The sequence below is a fragment of the Physeter macrocephalus genome, chromosome 8, assembly GCF_002837175.3.
Source record: "Physeter macrocephalus isolate SW-GA chromosome 8, ASM283717v5, whole genome shotgun sequence".
NCBI lineage: Eukaryota > Metazoa > Chordata > Mammalia > Artiodactyla > Physeteridae > Physeter > Physeter macrocephalus.
Window position 1 is genome coordinate 131377507 of NC_041221.1, and position 22738 is coordinate 131400244.

Below are 22738 nucleotides of genomic sequence, written 5' to 3' on the forward strand. Positions count from 1 at the left end.
CTCCAACCCCCTCACCCTCCACCATCACTTCGGAGCCCCTGCTGTAATCAAGGGGAGCCTTTGGAGTTTCTGAAACAGAGGAGGGGCATGGTCTCTGTTGACTTTCCCAAATCCGCAAATTAAAAAACAGACTGAGACATCAAAGAACTGCAATTGCCTTAGAGCGCTTTCCACGTGCCAGGAAATGCCTCAGTGCTTTAGTATAACTCATTTAATCCCCAAAGCAACCCTACGCTATACGTACCATTATTGTCTTTTAAGATATTTTTATCTTAAGATGGAACCGAGGCATAGTGAGGTTAAGAAACTTTGCCAGGGTGACACAGAAATGGTGGAGCCAGAACTGGAACCCACCCTGGGTGGGTCCACACTCCATGAGCTTAACCGCTACTGGAGGGAGATGAGGGGGGCTCCCTTGGTCAAGTCCCTCACCAATCACTGCTGTCATGAGAATCCCAGGTACTGTGTGAGGAGGCAGCAGGAAATCACTAACCACCGGGGTACCTCTCACTCGGTTGTCTAGGCAAGGTCGGCTTATCCGCAGTCTCTAGAGGCCAACTCAGCTGGTGACGCAGGCACAGATCGATAGGCTTGGTTTCTATGAACTTAAAATTTTTGATTTATGTTCTATTCTTTCTATTGTACCATGCTACCTAGAGGTTTTTATTATGATTCACATTAGAGCTTTAATTAATTTCTGTGTAATATTGCCATTGTTATATATATGTGGGACTCAGAACACTAAACATATGGAACAGAGACAGTTTGAATTAAACTCACTAACCAAGTGTTCTGGCAATATGGCTTTATGACAAACCACCCCCAAATTTAGTGGCAACAGTCTTTTTTTTTTTTTTTTTTTTTTTTTTTTTTTAATAAATCTGCCATTTGTGTAGTTGTTAGCACACATAACTAGTCTCTCTTTCATGCTCTGTCTACTCGGATGGCTCAGTTGGGGTTGGGGATCCATTTCCAATTTGCCTTACTTAGGCAGCTGACAAGTTGGTACTGGCACTTGACTGAGAGCTCAGTCAGGCTGTTGGCCAGGAGTCCTGACTCTTTCCCTTGTGAGCCTCTCTGTGAGGCTGCTTGGCCAGAAGGCAAGAACCAGAAGCTGCCAAGACAGTTAAGGAAGATACTGGGAAGTGGTAGAAATTTTATTTCCACAATATACTATAGGTCAAAATAGTCACTAGACTGGCCCACATTCAAGGGAATGGAGGCATAGACTCCACCGTCTTATGGGAAAATGTCATTCGATATGCAGAAGAGCATGTGGGATAGGACATGCTTTTGCTGCCGTCTTTGGAAAATACAATCTATCACATAAGGCTTCATGTGGAATGCAATTAAAAGGACTTTGAGGGTATGTATTTGGTTAACTTTTTTTTTTTTTTTTTTTTGCGGTTCACGGGCCTCTCACTGTTGTGGCCTCTCCCGTTGCGGAGCACAGGCTCCGGACGCGCAGGCTCACTGGCCATGGCTCACGGGCCTAGCCGCTCCACTGCATGTGGGATCTTCCCGGACCGGGGCACGAACCCGTGTCCCCTGCATCGGCAGGCGGACTCTCAACCACTGTGCCACCAGGGAAGCCCTTGGTTAACTTTTAATGTTTGAAAATGACTCGTTGTGTTTTCCTTTTCTTTATATTTATTTATTTATTTTTAAAGTTGTGAGTTACATTTTTTAAAAAATAAATTTATTTATTTATTTATTTTTGGTGTGTTGGGTCTTCGTTGCTGCGTGTGGGCTTTCTCCAGTTGCGGCGAGTGGGGGCTACGCTTCATTGTGGTGCACGGGCTTCTCATTGCAGTGGATTCTCTTGTTGTGGAGCACGGGCTCTACGCACCTGGGCTTCGGCAGTTGTGGCACGTGGACTCAGCAGTTGTGGCTCGTGGGCTCTAGAGCGCAGGCTCCGTAGTTGTGTGGTGCATGGGCTTAGTTGCTCCGCAGTATGAAATTATGTAGGGCTTTTGAAGAATTATTTTTTTTAAAGGTGTGACCCTGAAATTCCTAATGTGCACATGTAATTAATGTGCATTTCATGCATAATATATAGTGTAATGGCATTAGTTGTGAGAAGTGTGGGTGTTAGTATGTCTGAAATGCATACAATTTTTTGCCCCTTTAGAAGAAAAAAGACTACCAACTACAAAACATTTAGTCCATTCTTCCTGTTAGGATTATTGCAACTGCAAGATGCTGCTGACTCTGGATTGTGACCAAATGACAGAAAATCCTGGACTTATTCATTTGTAAGATGGAGATTATGGTATTTCTGTTCTTCTAAGATTGATCTCCATAAAGGGGCAGTCAGGCTGATTTGCAGAAGCTATTGCTTAATGGAATAATAGCTGTTTATTCCTGCTTATTCTTCTGAATAGTGAGAAGGAAGCTCAGAGACACTCTGAGTGCTGCCACTTCTTCAGAGCCACCTGTAGTTCTCTAGTCTTCAGGTCTAGTGGAGGGAGAAAGGGAGGCAGGAGGTTGGGGAGTGGATGATGTGTTCTGCCCACTCCTGGTTTTCTTAACCTGAGACAATTTTCTCAGTTCAACAATCAGAGCATTCCATAGTTGCTTGACTTTTTGGTTAAAGCACAAAGGCCAGGTAATTGTAGTTTATGAACAAAATATATGGAGAGCATATTGTTCTTAATACTCTATTTTTTTTTCGGTATGCGGGCCTCTCATTGTTGTGGCCTCTCCCGTTGCGGAGCACAGGCTCCGGACATGCAGGCTCAGTGCCCATGGCTCACGGGCCTAGCCGCTCCGCGGCATGTGGGATCTTCCCGGACTGGGGCACGAACCTGTGTCCCCTGCATCGGCAGGCGGATTCTCAACCACTGCACCACCAGGGAAGCCCAATACTCTAGTTTTGATTTATCACATACCTGTATTCCTCTAAACTGGGTTAAAAAATGAAAGAAGAAATCTGAAAATACTGTCATTAAACCATGGCTATTTCTATTCTGTCAGTCATCCATTTCTTCATTTTTGCACTAATAATGAATAATTTTAAAATTCCTTAAATACGCAACCTGCATTTAATATGGTAAATATTGCTGAAATTAGGAAAGTAGCACAATGGTTTCTACTTTCAGGTGTTTATGATATATGAAAACAGAGACATTTTAAAATAGGGCAAAGTGCTTCAATGACACTTTTGACATGTACTATTAATATCAGTTACTTTTCCTTTTGGTTCTCTGCAAGTAACAGAAAATATGAACTCAGCTGCTGTAAATCATGAGGAATATTTATTATTTTACAAAACATGAAATCCCATGGCAGAACGATTCCAGGGGACTTACCTGGCGGTCCAGTGGTTAAGACTCCGCGCTTCCACTGCAGGGGGCCTGGGTTCTATCCCTGGTTGGGGAACTAAGAGGCCACATGCTGCAAGGTGCGGCCAAAGAAAAAAAAAAAAAACGGAAAACGATTCCAGGATTGCTTCACTCAGCAGTAGCTCAGTGTTTACCATATTGTAGTTTCTATACTGCCATCTTGAGCATAATAACTTGGTTATTAAGCTAAGCTTTCTTTATGGCAGCAAAAAGCCTTCTGCAGGCTCAGTCATCACTTCCAGATCTGACAGCTTCCAGAGGAGGAAGACTATTTTCCATATATCTATGGCTTTTTTTCCCCCTCATTTTTATTACCAAAATTTTCAAACACAGAAAATCTGAGAAAACTATATCGTAAACACCCTTGAATATCTAATACTAGATTCTACAATTAACATTTTGTTATATTTATCTGTCACATCTTTAGCCATTCGTCCTTTTACCCACTCCTCAATTTTTCTTAGTTTTTTAAAAAAATAAATTTCTTTCTTTTTATTTATTTATTTTTGGTTGCGTTGGGTCTTCGTTGCTGTGCGCGGGCTTTCTCTAGTTGCAGCGAGTGAGGGCTACTCTTCGTTGTGGTGCGCGGGTTTCTCATTGCGCTGGCTTCTCTTGTTGTGGAGCACAGGCTCTTGGCACGCGGCCTTCAGTAGTTGTGGCTTGCAGGCTCTAGATCACAGGCTCAGTAGTTGTGGTGCACAGGCTTAGTTGCTCCGTGGCATGTGTGATCTTCCCAGACCAGGGCTGGAACCCGTGTCCCCTGCATTGGCAGGGGGATTCTTAACCACTGCGCCACCAGGGAAGCCCTGTCTTAGTTTTTTGATACATTTCAGAATATGTTGCAGCATCAGCACATTTCACTTCAGTGTGCACATGATTAACACTAGTTCAAAATTTTTTTTAATAAAAAATCTGTAAGTAAACTATAGTGAAATGTACAGATTCTGAGTGTACCATTTGATGAGTTTTGACAAATGCATGTAAGTTGTGAAATCCAAACCTCTGTTAAGATACAACCTCAGAAATTTCCCTCAGTCCCTGCCACCACTTTTTACGTTTTTTTCCCAACTTTACCTGTTTTAGAATTTCAGATAAATGGAACCATACATAATGGACTGTTTTATGTCAGGTATCTTTGCCTCTGCATATATTTTTGAGTGTTCATCCATGTTGGATGTAACAGCTCTTCCCTTTTATTGCTGAGTAATACTCCAGTGTATAAATATATCATAGTTTGTTTAGTCATTTCTGTTGGTCACCTGGGCTACTTCCAGTTTTTTGGCTGTTTTAACCATCCCAAAGGATTCACCATAATCAGGATACAGAATAGTTCCCTCACCCCCCAAGACTCCCTTGTCCTATCCCTATGCAGAGTAACTCTAAGGTTTTCTTTCCTCTTGTACATAGCCCCTGGAAACCACTGATGTGCTCTTATAAGAATGTTTATAAATGCAGTCGTACATTATACAGTTTTTTACAGTTGGCTTTTTTTTCACTCAGCCTGATGGCTTTGAGATCCATTCAAGTTGTTGCATTGTTCATTTCTTTTTATTATCTAATAGTATATTTTGTGTGGATGTACCACTGTTTGTGTATTTCTTTATCTGTTGAAGGACATTTGGGTTGTTTCCAGTTTTAGACAGTTATGAATAGAGCTGCAATTAAATATGTAAGTACAGATTTTTGTGTGAACATTTCATTTCTCAAGGGTAGATAACCAGGAATGGGATAGCTGGGTCATATGGTAAGTTGATTTAGATATAATTTTGTTTGTATTCATTCTCCTTGGGGTTTACCGCCTTCTAGAATCTGTAAATTTATGTCTTGCATCTAATTTGGGAAATTCTTGACTGTTATTTCTTTTTAAATTAATTAATTAATTAATTAATTTGGTTGCACCAGGTCTTAGTTGCGGAAGGCAGGCTCCTTAGTTGTGGCATGCGAACTGTTAGTCGTGGCATGCATGTGGGATCTAGTTCCCTTACCAGGGATCACACCTGGGCCCCCTGCACTGGGAGTGTGGAGTCTTATCCACTGTGCCACCAGGGAAGTCCCTTGACTGTTATTTCTTGATTTATTGATTGATTGATTGATTGATTGTTTTACTGCCCTATTTTCTCCTCTCTTTTTGGACTCCAGTTGCGTGTATGTTCAGCCTTTTGATTCTGTCTCACATACAACTGATGCTATCTTCAGTCTTTGTTTTTCAATCTTTTTTCTCTCTAAGACTGAATAATTTCTTTGACTCTGTCTTCAGGTTCACTGTGTGTTTTTGGCCATCTCTTATCTGCTAATAATAAGCCCATTCAGTGAATTTTAAAATTCAATTATTATATTTTTTTTAGTTCTAGAATTTCCAGTTGGCTCTCTTTTATATTTTACTGATTCTCTAATTCAATTTCCTAGCCATTCATTATAAGCATTTAAAAGTTTTTTTCCTTGATCACAATTATAATAGTTGCTTTAAAATCTTTGACTATTAATTATAATGTCTTGGTCATCTGAAGTCAGTTTCTATTATCTTTTCTTTTGATTTTGTTTTATAGTTTTCTGTTTCTTTGTATGTCTAGTAATTTTGGTTTGTATACTGGCCTTTGTGAATGATACCTTGTAGAGTCTGAATTCTCTTATGTTTTATTTAAGTTTTTTTTTTTTTTTTTTAATAGGGTATTAACTTGGCTGGATCCATATTTGAAACTGTCTTTCTTGTAACGGGCAACCTCTGAAATTTCTAATAATTTCTTTCAGCCAGAGCTGGGCTACTTGGATTCTGCCCCATGTGTGTATAGTTTAGGTGTCAGATATTTGGGCAGCGTTTTTATTCCTTCTTCCCTCCCTCCCTTCCTCGTTTCTGCACCCGGGCTTTCTCTAGTTGCAGTGAGCAGGGGCTTTGTTGCGGTGCGGTGGCTTCTCGTTGCGGAGCACGGGCTCTAGACGCGTGAGCTTCAGTACTTGCGGCTCTAGGGCACATGGGCTTCAGTAGTTGTGGTGCATGGGCTTAGTTGCTCCACGGCATGTGGGATCTTCCTGGACCTGGGCTCGAACCCATGTCCCCTACGTTAGCAGGCAGATTCTTAACCACCGCGCCACCAGGGAAGTCCTTGGACAGTGTTTTTATGCACTGTTGGACGTGCCTGCTCTGTTGTTCTTTCTGGGATTTATCCCCTCTTTTCTGGTCCTGAGTTCATCCTGAATGCTTTCTTCTTGTTTCTTCTTGCCAGTAAGACTGTTTCTATTCATGTTTTGACTTCCCTACCTGGGCTGCTCAGGGCCCACTCCCAAACAGAAAGTTTAAAATAAAGAGGTAAAATCCTGTAAACTCAACCAGTGCCATTGCATTCTTCCAGGTGTCAACTCTCTTCCAGTTTCTGCCTTCTTTTAGTCACTCTCTGGTGCCTTCAGGTAATTAGTTCTTTATATTTTGTCCAGAATTCATAGTTGTTACCCACAGGAGGGTTAGTCTATAAGATTTTCCCCTACCTTGATGTAAACGTGTATTTTTTAATATACGTAAGGAAATTTTTCCCCATAATCCCCTGTCTGTACTTCTTTTATCTTTTTGGTCAGAATTGCTTCACATGCTTATGCCTAATTAATTCAAAGACAAGGGAATGACAAATGGTTCTTAATGTATTATCCTTGCACCCCTGAGGTTTCTGAGATTTTCAGGGGTTTCATGAGGTCTAAAATATTTCCATAATAACCCCACCAAGTTATTTGCCTTTTTCACTTTCATTCTTTCATCAGTGTATATGTAGTATAGCTTTCTAGAGGTTGCACAGCGTGTTAAATTGCAACAGATTGAATGTAGAAGATATGAGACTCCAACTATCTTCTATTAAGCCAGACATCAAAGAGATTTACAGAAATGTGAAGCGCCTTATTTTTATTGTGTTGGAAAAGTTACTTTTCACAAAAATATATTTTTTAGCATGTAATTGTTTTATTATTTTAAAAAATGTTAATAAATATTTAAAGTTTTCCTCAGTTCTAGTTTCTAATACATTAAATATTGATAGAGATGACCTAGATAAACTAAAGCTCTCTGGGTCTGGTTCTTATTAATTTTAAGAGTGCACAGACAACCTGAGCACAGAAAGTATGAGAAGGGCTAGTTTACACTAATCATTACTCACCTCCTGAGACTGAGAATTAGGCTCATCTCTGGTTTGATATTTGTGACCATGTGTTGGGAGAAGGGCTAGTTTACACTAATCATTACTCACCTCCTGAGACTGAGAATTAGGCTCATCTCTGGTTTGATATATGTGACCATGTGTTGGGTGGATAACAAAATTGAGGTTATGTTGAAAAGGAAGAGGGTTAATGGTTGCTGCTATTAACTACTAACTCTACTGCACATATGTGTCAGGATACCTCAGTCTACAGTAAAAGTTGTGGTATTTTAAAATTATAAATGTAATGTATATCGTTACTGATTCCACTAATTTTTCTTATGAGGTTTTTGGGTACAGTGTTGGATCCTAGTTTCTTTGAGATAAGATCCAAATATTTTCCATAATTCAATCTTTGAAGAGTACATTTAAAACTTTTGGTAATATAAATTAATATTGATAAATATTTAGATGCTAAATGTTCTGTATATGTTAAACACAGGTTTTATATGGAATGTTAGAATATCTCTTGCTGCAAAAATGAATTTCAAGGTTTGAGAATTTATCCCATTCCCTTCTCTGATTACTAGAGATTCCCAGGTACCCCATCATAAAGTATATTTGTGGCCTGGACATTTTGTAAAAGAACATTTTGGTATTTTATGCTCTGCTTTGTCACTCATCCTGAGGCTCTTTGAGTAGCAAATTTTAAGAGAGATCCAGTTGGGTACTTTTTAAGCAGTGCACCATAAACTTTAATGTGCATATGTAATCACCTATGGATCTTGTTAAAATGCAGAATCTGACTCAGTAGTTTGGGGTAGGATCTGAGATTCTGCATTTCTAACAAGCTCTCATGTGATGCTGCTCCTGGTCCCTGGGACAAAACTGTGAGTAGCAAGGCTCTAAGTAACCTATGAGAGAATTAGAAAGATGTGAATCCTGTCAATATAGGCTGAATGTACCTGCCTTTTTCCCATTTGCCCCTGTAAGAGATACAGGTTAGTGATTCTGAGGTTGGGCTTCTGGAGTGATAAGCCTTATATATAAGAAAGGGGGCAAAACGGCAGATTTGGAATTCATAAATAGCAATAACTTTTGATCTTGCCATTAAATTTCCTTAGTCTTTTTTTTTTTAAATTTTTTATTGAAATGTGGTTGATTTACAGTGTTGTGTTTCAGGTGCACAGCAAAATGATTGTTATATATTATATCTGTTCTCTTTTAGATTCTTTTCAATTATAGATTATTATAAGATGTTGAGTATAGTTTCCTATGCTATACTGTAGATCCTTGTTGGTTATCTATTTTATATATAGTAGTGTGTATATTTTAACCCCAAACTCCTAACTTATCACTCCTCACCAACCCCCACCAAGTCTTTTACTTTCTAAATGGTAGTTGTTGGACATGTGGTCAATATAAGTTGGATTTGTTCTTTACCCCATGTTTAACTTCTTTGTCTGAATGTCAGAGGAAATGGAAAATTTAATTTGAATATGTGGTTTTACAACTGTGTAATTTACTTGCAGGCATTGATCAATATGACAGAGATAGCATCATAAATGATTTTAAGAATGGGACCTGCAAACTTCTTGTTGCTACGTCTGTTGCTGCCCGAGGCCTAGATGTGAAACATCTGATTCTTGTAGTAAATTATAGCTGCCCCAACCATTATGAGGATTATGTGCACAGAGCAGGACGGACTGGAAGAGCAGGCAACAAAGTAAAAATAATTGTTTTTAAAGTTGATTTCTATTATGTTAAAATTCAAGTGTTTCTTTATGTTTATAAAGAGGAGATAATAGGAGTTATGGGGACATTCTGAAAATCCATCATCAGAGTATGGGGAATAGTTGATGTTCATTATTTATATACTTATACATGTCTTAAGTGCTGTTCTCTGTAGGCAGATAGTGTTAACCATTTGTGTCCCCAAAAGGTATTTTTCCCCACCTAAAAATTTCTGTATATACATATGTGCATATAGTTCAAGATCTTTCATTGCTTTTTTTAAAATAAGGGATCATGAAATACACTCAGCCCACACCTATCACCCCTGTTCTCACCCCCCGCATACACATGAATATTATTTGCTTTTTTGACTTATCTGTATTCTAAGTATATAGTTCTAACTCATTCTTTTTGAAGGCAGCAGAATATTCCATTGTTGGAAGCACTGATGGTGATATATTTGATATTACAACCATGGACATTTCTACATACTGAAGCAATAATAATTTCAATAGGTTATATAGGTTATATTTATTAAATGCCCACCACTGTTCTGAGTGCTTTACATATATCATCTCATTTTATTCTCACAAATTCCCTTTGAGGTGGATATTACCCCTTTTAACAGATGAGAAAAGTTGAGGCACACTGACATTGTTACTTGCCAAATTTACATAGCTAATAAGTAGTGATGGCATTTATTCTTTTAACCTGAGTTATTCTGTGGATTTGGGAAACTTTTGTGTAAAGGGCCAGGTAGTTAAAATTGTAGCCTTTTTGGGCCACACACAGCCTCTGTCACATCGTGTGTGTGTGTGTGTGTGTACACAACCCTAAAAAATGTAATACCACTTTTAGTTCATGGGTCATATAAAAGTAGGCCATGGGTCAAATCTGGTAACTAGGTACTCGTGAAATAAAATATTAAATCATATTTTAAAATTTATAACAGTTCACTGGTAGGGTAGAGCGTTTTGTGAAGATGGCAATCTAATTGTAGTTTGTTATTCCTCTACTTACAACTCCAGTCTTTCTCTTGCCTGAACCAAAAAGCTGCTGGGGACACCTGCATCCTTAGGCTTTAGAGAATCCCAGGGAAGTGATGTAGCTGACTTCATTTTTGTATATGTTAAAGACGTATCAGATATACATGTGTGTATGTTTTTATATCTTTTAATTGGTCTTTAAAAAATATGAGAAGCTGTATTCTAGGACATTAATACAGGTTAGCTGGGGTAGAGAGGTGCAGTAGGTAGTGGAGGAAGGTAATGCAAGCAAAAAGGGAGAAATAGGATATATTAAAGTTAATGCTTATGACAGTGGAGTTGTGCATTTATGTAAAAATCACATGTATTTCCCTTTATGCATAAAGAGATTAGAAATTTTCTGGGTTTGCTTATTTTTAAATATTAAACTTAGGTATTTCACTTTGAACCATTAAAGAATTTAGTAGGACTCTTTTGTGGTCTTTGAAATTCTTTAGTAATGGAGTCATCTTAAAGAGGGTATATTAGGTTACTCAGATTTTATCTTATTTGTGATCTAAGGAGGATTCATCTTGTTAGTGTTTAATAGTACCACTTTTTCATCATTCACTAGGGCTATGCCTATACTTTCATCACAGAAGATCAGGCTCGGTATGCTGGTGACATAATTAAAGCCCTTGAATTGTCAGGGACTGCAGTGCCACCTGATCTAGAGAAACTTTGGAGTGATTTCAAAGATCAACAGAAAGCTGTGAGTTTTTTAAGTCTCATTTTTATGCAAGTCATTGTGTTCTAAATCTTGAATATTTAATACCTGTAAATCTTGATAGGATTATTTTCATTTATCTCTTTAGAGAGGAAGGGAAAGGAGTGAAAACAAAATGCTCCCTTTTGCTTCAACTTAGTATTTTTGTTGTTGTTGTTTTTTTGGGTTTTTTTGGTATGCGGGCCTCTCACTGTTGTGGCCTCTCTCCTTGCGGAGCACAGGCTCCAGACGTGCAGGCTCAGCGGCCATGGCTCATGGGCCCAGCCGCTCCGTGGCATGTGGGATCCTCCTGGACCGGGGCACGAACCCTTGTCCCCTGCATCAGCAGGCAGACTCTCAAGCACTGTGCCACCAGGGAAGCCCTAACTTAGTATTTTTTTGTAGTCTACATAGAGTTCTTTTTTCTCACATGCTAGTTGAAGTGTTTTTGTTACATTGTCATACACCGCCTTGAAAAATATTTAATTGCCATAAATTCCTGAACATTAAAGTTTTTTATTATGAAATTAACTTTCTTGTTTTTCCTTAAAAGGAAGGGAAAATAATTAAAAAGAGTAGTGGGTTCTCTGGTAAGGGATTCAAGTTTGATGAAACAGAACAAGCTTTGGCAAATGAGAGAAAGAAGTTACAAAAAGCTGCTCTTGGTCTTCAAGATTCAGATGATGAGGATGCTGCAGTTGATGTAAGTATTGTTGTTCTAAGCCTTATTCTTACCAGTTGAAGCAATTATTCCTTTTGTACTGGAGGATTTACCATAGGCTTGTTTAGTTAGCAAGTTACTGGAAACTTTGTTGTGTACCCTTCTCAGTTTTTTTCTATGTATACAGATGTATTCACATATGCCCGTATTTCTGTATTTTCATAAAAATGAGATCATACTGCTTTATAATCTTCTTTACAATAGTCCTATGTTGAAATCTTCCCTTTTAGCAAATTCACTATTATGCTTTTCTTTGGTTACATATTTCATTATATGGATGTTCCACTGTTTAATGAATCAAATCCCTATTTTTGAATATACGGAAACAAACATGTTTGTTTCCATATATTTTTTATTTGGAATATACTTCATCGCTCATTCTTGAACTTTAAATCTTGCACATTCGTCGCATTAAGTCTTGAGGATGAATGTATAAATGGAATTGCTAGGCCAAAGGGTACATCTAATTTGGTCTTAAAACGTTGTCAGATTGTTCTCCTGCAAGGTGAGTACCAGTTTGCACTCACAATAGTATTATATAAGAGTGCCTGGCTCCCTGTATCTTTAACATCATTGGTACTAATATTGTTTTTTAATCTTTTACAATTTAATTGTTATACAACATCCTTATTAATAATAATAGTCAACATTTATTGAGTGCTACTAAGTGCCATGTCCTGTGCAAAGTGCTTTACAGGGATTATTTCATTTACTTCCTCACAATAGCCAGATGAGTGGATACTCAGAGTATTCCCATTTTATAATTGAGGAGATTGAGGCTTAGAAAGAAATAATAACCTTTTCAGATTTGCATAGCTGTTATGGGGAGGAGCTGGGATCTATACCCATTCTGTTCTTACTTCAAAGCCCATGTTCTTAGCTTACGGAATTATTTGTAACCCAGTGAAAAGAGACCCTGAGGACTCAGCAAGTTAAGGGTTTCACAGAGTATTCTTTGGAACCCTAATCCCAGGAGCTTGAGCTTTAGATGTTTTCATTATAAAATAATTTTGGAAAATCTGCCTAGTATATACCACTATTAGTGGTATCCTATCAAAGGATGTGAAAAGTCATTAATAAAATAATCTTATTTAACTTTATTTGACCCAGAAATCTTCCAACATATTTGATATTTGATCATAGAACTTTTTTTTTTGATTTTGAAACATACCCTGTTAAACCTTAGCTCAGAACACAATTTAGGAAATCAGGAATTCAATCTGATCTTGTCATTTCAGGAAATGACCACACTGGCTGTTAAGCACAGCCAGGACCAGAACCAAGGTCTCCTATTAACTCTAGGCCATTTCTTACTAGCATACCATACTGGCTTAAAATTCAATTAAGTCAATATTTTAGTTATTTGTTACCATGTAAAAAATCAATCCAAAACTTAGTAGGTTAAAACAATAAACATTTATTATCTCGTGATTCCTGACGGTTAGGAAATCAGGAGCAGTTTAGCCAAGTAGTTCTTACTTAGGGTCTCATGAGGTTGCAGTCAAGCTGTTGTCCCAGGTTGCAGTTATCTGAAGGCTTCACTGATGCAGGACCGTCTTCTTCCAAGATGGCTCAGTCACTTTAATGTTGGTAGGATGCCTCTGTTCTTCACTCTGCATTTGTGTCCTTACACCATGGCAGCTGGCTCCCCCAGAATGAGTGATCCAAGAGAGAGCAAAGAGGAAGCCTTAGTACCTTTTATGACCAGTCTCTGAAGTTACATACTGGCTTTTCCACTTTTTTTTGTCTGTTAGAAGCAAGTCACTAAGTCCAGCCCACATTTAAGGAGAGGCTTCACCTCTTGGAGGGAAGAGTATTAAAGAATATGTGGCTTTGTTTTTAAAACCACCTCAGTTTTTTTTATGTTACTTAAAACATTTTTAAAAAATCTCATAATGAAATATGTTGATTTTTTTCCTTCTTTATATAAGTTTTGTAAAAAAAATAGAGCAATACTAAAGTGAATAAAGTTAAAAGTAAAGTTACCCCTGTCAACTAGCTCCATATACCTTCCCCATTCCTGATTTATGCATTTGTTTTGGATTTTAATGCTATGTATGCTGTTTAATTTAAAAGGGTTAGTTAAATGTTAGTTTAAAAGTAGTTGGTAACTCACACCCCTTATTAGATAACAGATATTTTAAAAAGAAGATAAGTTGTCTGTTTCCATTTCAGTAAAAGGTCTTTCTAAATTAACCTAATTAATTTTAAACCCTGAAAAAGGCTTGCTCCTCGTTTGAGATTTAAAATATTAGCCTAATTTTCAGCATTGCTCTTGCTTTGATGGGGAAACCAACCTTCATTTCTTTCCTTCCTTGAAGGAAAAAAACAATAAAGGCTTTTTTTCCTGATTCTCTTACCCAGTTTTTTAGGTAAATCCAATTGCATTTTTGGAGTTGGGAAGAATTTTAGGAACCCTGTTGCAGCATTTCCCCTGGGAACCACTGACTGTATTTTTAGATGTCCACTGGTCTTTGAGTTATTGCCCTTCTTCCAGCCTCTTTCATTGCAGTGTATGTAATTTGGCCTTAAGGCCTTGGCCCTGGAGCAACTCAGCTGCATCAAATTGTCTGCTCTGTCTTGACAGCACAAGTTCTTCATTTACTGAATTGGGATGTATCTGTACCACTCAGGAGTCTGCTGAAGTGGTTCTTGCAGCCTTGTATCTCTGTTTCTTTCTTTCCTTCCTTCCTCCCTCCCTCCCTCCCTCCCCTCTCCTCCCTTTCCTTTCCCCTTCCCCTCCTCTTCTCCCTCTATAAATTGGTATTTTAAATTAGATTTTTACTAATCCTTTTTCTTCTTGTTTAGATTGATGAGCAAATTGAAAGCATGTTTAATTCAAAGAAGAGAGTGAAGGATATGGCTGCTCCTGGAACATCTAGTGTTCCTGCTCCAACTGCAGGAAATGCTGAGAAGTTAGAAATTGCAAAGAGATTGGCTCTTAGAATCAATGCTCAGAAGAATTTGGGCATTGAGTCTCAGGTATTAAGTAATTTGTTCCAAGTCTTAGTACTTTTTGTAAGTTCTTTGATTTAAATGCTTTTCAGGAATTATGTTAGCACAAGTGAACAAGAAGTTATTTTAGACATTGAGGTAGTAAGCATTTAACATTATTCTCAATACAGAATTCTTTAATTATTATATTTGGGTGATTTCTCTAGTGTGGTTAACTGAGGTCTTAATGCCTATTCTGGAAGGCCTAACTGTTAAGCATGTTGACCATGGGTAATTTTATAAAGTAGTATTCTGATTGATCTTACCAAAATCCTAAAGAAATAACTCTGTTTTTCTTTTCTGTTTATATTAGGTGGGTTATTGGGCACACAAACAATACCTTGGAAGTACAAATATCCAGTTACATAACTGAAACTAACATGGGTTTAGACAGTGGGAAAATGTGTTAAATATTTCACCTGCCTTGTTTCTCTTGGGAGTTTTTTGGTTAACTTAATTTTTTTTTTAAGTATAGTTGATTTATAGTGTTGTGATAGTTTCTGCTGTACAGCTAAGTGATTCAGTTGTACATATATATATATTCTTACTCTTTTCTGTTATGGTTTATTACAGGATATTGAATATAGTTCCCTCTGCCATACAGTAGGACCGTCTTTACCCATTCTCTATATAATAGTTTGCATCTGGTAATCCCAAATTCCCAGCCCATCCCTCCCCCACCCCCCTCCCCCTTGGGAACCACAAACAAGTCTGTTCTCTATGTCTGAGTCTATTTCTGTTTTGTAGATAGGTTCATTTGTGTCATAATTTAGATTCCACATATAAGTAATATCATATGGTATTTGTCTTTCTCTTCCTGACTTACTTTGCTTAGTATGATAATCTCTAGGTTCATCATGTTGCTGCAAATGGCATTATTTCATTCTTTTTTATGGCTGAGTAGTATTCCATTGTGTGTATGTATATATGTACATATATGTACGTGTGTGTGTGTGTGTATATACACATACCACATCTTCTTTATCCATTCATGGACATTTAGGTTGTTTCCATGTCTTGGCTATTGTAAATAGTGCTGCTATGAACATAAGGGTGCATGTATCTTTTTGAATTATAGTTTTGTCCAGATATATGCCCAGGAGTGGGATTGCTGGATCATATGGCAACTCTACTTTTAGTTTTTTGAAGAACCTCCATACTGTTCTCCATAGTTGCTGCACCAGTTTACATTCCCACCAACAGTGTAGGAGGGTTCCCTTTTCTCCACACCGTCTCCAGCATTTTGGTTAACTTAATTTTTAACTAAGGTTAAATTTTCATAGCATTCCTGAAGAACAATTTGTTAATTTTGACAGTATTTTTAAGATTTTGAGAGTTTGGGGACCTGCAGGGCCCTGTGTCCAGTAGCCTGTATAGGTTCAGGTCTATGGTATCCAAGTGGGATGACCAAGCTAGAGGCCAGTGGGCTGACCCAGTGAGGCAGCCACAATCAAGGCTCAGAGCCTTGGGTCTCTGCATCTGTTTTATTTAGCCAGTGAGTTACTATGAAGTGTTTACTGTACTCAAGCCTGTGCCTCTTCTGACAACAGGGACACAGCACCTCACCTAATCTTCTCTTGGATTATCGCTACTAATAACTCTTTATTGTGAAAGCAAATGGCTCTAACTTGTCGCTGTTGTTGGAAGAGCTTGAGGTGTGAGTCGTGTATTACCCACAGAAGAATTATCTTTGCATTAGGCACATAGTAAAATTAAGTTCAAATTTTAAAAAATGTGTTGAGTAAAGTCATTTACTGTAATTTATAGAATGTTGGGTTGGTCCATGGAGGGAGGAAGAGCTCAGTGGTGGTAGTGGGCAAAGATTCTGATTCAGAGGAAACTCCTAGTAGCCACAAAGTATGTAAATGATTTTAGAAATATTATACTATATTTGATATCAAGAGTTACCTAATTATCTATGATTCAGTAGAATTTTTAATGTAGAATTGAATATTCTTGTTTTCTCATCAAGTAAGGGAGATATATTAAACTGTCTGTTATAAATATATGCTGTTAAATTGCACTTACGGGTAGCACTCTACATTAGAAAGATGCTTTTAGTTAGTGGCTTTCCAGAGAATAATTTGTGGTGGGATCTTTGGTCTTGTCTCTGCCCTCATTTGAGATTTGACTGTAGGTCTTCTTTAACTGCAGGATGTGATGCAGCAGGCCACCAATGCAATTCTCAGAGGTGGAACCATCCTGGCTCCCACTGTCTCTGCAAAAACCATTGCAGAGCAACTTGCTGAAAAGATCAATGCCAAGCTTAATTATGTGCCTTTGGAGAAACAAGAAGAGGAGAGACAGGATGGTGGACAGAATGAATCTTTTAAGAGATATGAAGAAGAATTAGAGATCAATGACTTCCCACAGGCAAGTAACAGATTTAAACTTTTTTTTTTTTCGGTACGCGGGCCTCTCACTGTTGTGGCCTCTCCCATTTTGGAGCACGGGCTCCGGACGCACAGGCCCAGGGACCATGGCTCACGGGCCTAGCCACTCCGTGGCATATGGGATCTTCCCGGACCGGGGCACGAACCCGCGTCCCCTGCATAGGCAGGCGGACTCTCAACCACTGCGCCACCCGGGAAGCCCAACTTTTTTTTTTTTATTGTAGAGTAGAAACTCCTTTTTTAGGAGCGAAAATGCCTTGTTTAAACCTCATGAACATTTAAATAGCTGCTTTACTTTTTATCTAGATGGGGAGACAACACTAGAAATTCCACTTTTATGATTATGTTCTAGTTACATTAGAATCTAAATGAATTTATGATGTAGGTGTTAATTATAATCTTAATATTGACCATAATATGATTTAGTTAACCTATTCTTTGTCAGTACATCAGGTTTCTTTATTCTGTTGTAAAGCGATTTTTTCCCCCCACTCTTTTTTATTTTATTTCATTTTTTAAACATCTTTATTAGAGTGTAATTGTCCCCCCACTCTTTATTTCACAGACTGCTAGGTGGAAAGTTACCTCTAAGGAAGCTCTGCAGAGAATCAGTGAATATTCTGAAGCTGCAATTACAATCAGAGGAACATACTTCCCACCTGGCAAAGAACCCAAGGAAGGAGAGCGGAAAATTTACTTGGCAATTGAAAGTATGTACTGTTCGTCCTGTTTCAATCTTGAGTTAGATCACAGTTGATATAGGTAATAGACACAGAAAGAATTATGAGGTCAGTTCTAGAGACGACTGAAAATGAGGAACACCTATAAGAAAAAAAAATAGTTTCATCTATCATTGTGGTCTTTATTTAGAAGTTTAGTACATATATAGAGGTGAATGATCTGTGTTTGGGACTCTTTCAGTTTTGACCATTTGGTCAAATTGAAAATCACTTTATAAGAAAACATGTATTTTCAGGACTGGTCTGTTTATGCTTCCGGTAAGTAGAACATTCAGGCCAAAGTTTAGGTTAGAAAGTAAATCAACTATATATAATCGTCCACTTAATGCTTGTTTATCCAAGCAAATATTGCCTGTGATTTTACGCCTAAAAGTTCATACATAGTTTTTAAAAAAATAGGATAGGACAATTAATACCATAACAGGGTATATTTATTTTTTTATTTTTGGCTGAGTTGGGTCTTCGTTGCTGTGTGTGGGCTTTCTCTAGTTGTGGCCAATGGGGGCTACTCTTTATTGCGGTGTGCAGGCTTCTCATTGCGGTGGTTTCTCTTGTTGTGGAGCATGGGCTCTAGGCGGGTGGGCTTCAGTAGTTGCAGCACACGGGTTGTAGAGCACAGGCTCAGTAGTTGTGGCGCACGGGCTTAGTTGCTCCGCAACATGTGGGATCTTCCTGGACCAGGGCTTGAGCCCATTTCCCCTGCATTAGCAGACAGATTCTTAACCACGGCGCCACCAAGGAAGTCCCTCAAAGGGTATAAGTAATGTGTTATCTAAGAGTGATCAGGTGTGTTTTTTAACCTTATTTTATACATTCATGAATGAATTCAAAAGATAGTTTCCAGTTTGATTTTTTTCCTACTTTGTTATCTACTGCATGGTAGATAACTTGTCTCCCTTCATTTATATTTAATTTGATCATTTTTATAATAGATTTTTTTTTTTTTTTTTTTTGGTATGCGGGCCTCCCGCTGCTGTGGCCTCTCCCGTTGCGGAGCACAGGCTCCGGACGCGCAGGCCCAGCGGCCATGGCTCACGGGCCCAGCCGCTCCGCGGCATGTGGGATCCTCCCAGACCGGGGCGCGAACCCGGTTCCCCTGCATCGGCAGGCGGACGCGCAACCACTGCGCCACCAGGGAAGCCCTATAATAGATTTTTAAGTATAGACCAGCCACAGATCCATTTCAACTATTTAATGAACTAAATATTTTTTGAATACTGGTGTTGGAGCTGTGAAGAGGTTTTACTCCATGTGTCATGTAAATCCAGAGTCTGCATACCTACTGCTTAAATGGCTTAGCTGGCTGCAAAGGAGCTCTCCCACACCTTGTATAATCTTAAACACCAGTCTAGTCCTTCGAGTTATACACATCACTTCTAACAAGGAAGCCTTACTTGATCTCATTTCACCACTCTGTAGCTCTTTACTTGCTTTGTTTTTCTTCACAGTACTCATTACATAGAAATTATAGTATATTTTTACTTGTTTCTGTCTCCCCTACTAGAGCTCTGTGAATGCAGTGACTTTATCATCTGCTGTATTCCCAGTGTCTGGCACATGGTAGGCACTTGATAAATTTTCTGAATAATGCGTCTGATCATGCTCTAGAACCACTTCTCTTCTGTACACAAAAATTTTTTTTTTTTTTTTTTTGCGGTACGCGGGCCTCTCACTGTTGTGGCCTCTCCCGTTGCGGAGCACAGGCTCCGGACGCGCAGGCTCAGCGGCCATGGCTCACGGGCCCAGCCACTCCACGGCATGTGGGATCTTCCCGGACCGGGGCACGAACCCTTGTCCCCTGCATCGGCAGGCGGACTCTCAACCACTGCGCCACCAGGGAACCCCTGTACACAAAATATTATTTGACAGGCATAACCATGTGATCTCTCTAAAGCCGCACTGTCCAATAAAAACTCTGATGGTTATGGAGCACTTGAAATATGGCCAGTGTGACCAAGAAATTTTAAATTTAATTTAATTTTTATTAACTTAAATCTAAATAGCCACATAGCTGATGGCTACTGAATTGGCTAGCTCAGCTCTAAAGTTTGTTGCTGGAAAGATCAATGGAAGTATAAACTGAAAGTATATTGTAAATAAGGTTTATCACTAGTTAGTATTTTCTTGTTATATTTTGGCATTCCTTTGATTTTTGTGAAGACTTTATAACTGTAGGTAAGTTCCTTACTGAAATAAATATAAACTAAAAATGATTTAAATATATATGAGGACTTATTTTTAGGGTTTGATTCCTTCCTGGCCAAAACAAAGAGAATTTCACAGATGTGAAAGTAAATTAGTACTGTGCCTATTTACTTTACTTTTAACTGGTGACCTCAAATTGTTTTTGTGTGACTTCTTAACATAAAGACTACAAGAAGAGAAATGCACGTGCAGTGTGCATCCCATTTACCCTAAGTAGAAGTTGTTTCCTGGTCAAAATGCTTGATAGGATCAGAGTAAGTTAAAAAACAGAAAAGTTTTGTTACCAGGATTGAGCTGGGTTTTTGTTTTTGTTTTTTTCTCCTTTAATAAGTGTTTGCCTGGTTGAGGTAAGGTTTTTATTAGTTTCTGAGTTCTGATAAAATTGATTTTAACAGTTTTTGCAAGTTTATTCACTGCTTTTGTGGAGGGACAGGCTTTTGAAGTTCCCTCCTGTGCCATTTTCACTGATATCACTGTCACTTTCGGACTTTTTAAAATGAATAATGATGAATTGTGGCAAAGGTAAAACTCAGATATAGCCTTTATGTTTTCCATATTATTGAAATTCTACCTTTACAGTACAGTAAGATTCATACATATGTTAAATGGTGTGCAAAGAATGTGGGTCCAGAACTAGGCAAGTTGTATTTTTTTGTTTGTGATTGTGACTTTGAGAAACTGGATCATATCTATTTCAAGTCAGGTTTTTAAATGGCACCCTTTTATGTATCCTGAAAGACTTTTGCTCTGCCAGTGACTCAGTGTGTTTCTGAATCATGTGACACTGTTCCTTATTGTGAGGCAAAATGTGGGTTGCTGGCACCTCAGCGTTCAAGGAGAGAAAATTACACTGACATCTTTCTGCACTTGGAACTGGACAGCTCTCTCTTACTACTGTGTTCATTAGGCCATACAGGATGTCATTCGGTAGAATCTGATGATAAAACCTTTGGTAAACATGGAGTCATCCTTGTATATTCAGCTTGAATGTCATAGGTGTCATTTAAGCAAAACCAGTATTGTATTTTATTTTTATTATTATTTTTTGCAATAACATAACTAGTTTATTCTGAATATCTCTAAGATTTCAAAACCAGTATTTTAAATGACTGCCTTTTAAAGAGGTAAATCAGAGATGATTGTTTGCTTTGAAAAAGGATCCCATATATAATTTATTAATTTAAAGGTAATTATACTTATTTAGTGTAGTATAATTAATGTATGCCAGGTTTAATTTGTATATAACTTTATCAGAACACATCTCCTGTACTACCAAGTGAAGTGAAATGAGAAGCCCACAGCTTCTGCTGACTTTTCCATCCACCTAAAATGGTTCTGGGTGCTTCTTTCCACTGTCAACTTGTACTTAGGAAGTAACATCTAATTTTTATAATCTAAGCAAGGTTTTTCTCCCCCAGTAAAAAGATAACCTTGTCAGAAATGAATCTTGAGAATTCTGGCAACATAAATATGCTAAATAAGAGCTGGAGATTGGTAATTAAAATGACCTAAAGCTTTGAAAATTTTCATAGATGATTAGATTTAAAGGATCTTTTAGCTTTTGAAACTCCAACCAAATTAACTGAACACTAATAGGATGAAAACAGGTGTTGGAAGGAGCCTAGTCTCATCTGTTTCTAGTTCTGTAATTGGAGGGACCCCACTGTCTGGCTCCTTAGAGGCTCTGTGTGGCTCAGCAGCTCCTGGCAGTGCAAAGGAGAACAGGAAGGAGGTACGTGCCTAGCCAGCCTGTATAATTTATAGCCTGTTTTGTGACCCTCTGTTTTTACTAGTGGAGAATCCCTTAAAAGCAGCCAGAGTTGTTTTGGGACCAATGAAAGGAAATGCCACTTTTTCATGACAGTTTATAAACATATGTAACCTATTACCTAAAGAAGCTGTGTCAGTCAAAAATTTAAACTGGTCCAAATGGTCAGGTTCTAACTAACGCAGGAAAATTGCTCTTCACTTGGAGCTGGGTGGGAGTATCATTTTCCTTCTTTTTAAAACAGCAGAGAATGTCAACAGGCTATATACATCAACTCATGCCAAGTAGCATATTTTCCTCCTGAATTTCATTTTTTTAATAATTTTCATTCTGGCTTGGCTCTTGATTATACCCTTGGCTTCACATTCATCCACCTCTCTTGCCTTCCAGCACCCACAGCTTTAAAATGTTGTGGTCAGTGGCTGGTCGAGGTGTAGGACTTAAATTAGATTAGATATGTTGCTATGACTTCACAGCCATACTCATGACCCTTTCCTTCCTGTTGTTAAACTGTTTCTTTTTCTTCCTCCTTGTCCTCCTCTTCTTTCTCCACGTCCTCCTCCTCCCCTCCCCCCTCCCGTTTCTTTTCCTCTTCTCCCTCCCACTCCTCCCTTCCTCCTTTCCTCTCCTCTCCTCTCTATGGGTTTGAAAAAGTTAGCGTATCTAATAAGGGGGGAAATTTTCCCATTTCTTGTGAATTGTTTTCCTTATCTGATTTTCTTATATAAAATGATAAAAACAGGACTTCCCCGGTGGTTCAGTGGTTAAGACTTCAAGCTTCTACTGCAGGGGACATGGGTTCGATCTCTGGTCAGGGAAGTTCCACATGCCATGCGGGGCAACCAAAAAAAAAAATTTTTTTTTTTTAAAATGATAAAAACATAGTTCTCTACAACCCCAGTTCTTTTTTTCTTTGACATTTCACTCCTAGTCCTTAATCTCTAGTCTCCTTCTTTGGTCCAGCTCTATTCCTTTTATAGGTGTGCACCGTGT

At 38.4% G+C, this 22738-nt stretch overlaps 1 protein-coding gene across 3 annotated transcripts in view; it reads left to right on the plus strand.

The window, feature by feature from the left end:
* Window positions 1–22738, plus strand: part of DDX46 (DEAD-box helicase 46) — a 56015-nt gene that overhangs the window by 28539 nt on the left and 4738 nt on the right. For 2 of the 3 annotated variants that reach the window (XR_008618124.1, XM_007107058.4), the window contains exons 16-21: window positions 8992–9185; window positions 10793–10930; window positions 11478–11627; window positions 14454–14630; window positions 16794–17012; window positions 17598–17742. Coding sequence is in view for 2 of the 3 variants with exons in the window: in XM_007107058.4 (XP_007107120.1) it covers window positions 8992–9185; window positions 10793–10930; window positions 11478–11627; window positions 14454–14630; window positions 16794–17012; window positions 17598–17742 (1023 nt within the window). In the remaining variant the exon portion in view is untranslated. The remainder of the gene's footprint in view (window positions 1–8991; window positions 9186–10792; window positions 10931–11477; window positions 11628–14453; window positions 14631–16793; window positions 17013–17597; window positions 17743–22738) is intronic. The other variant, XM_055086770.1, reaches the window with a different exon arrangement.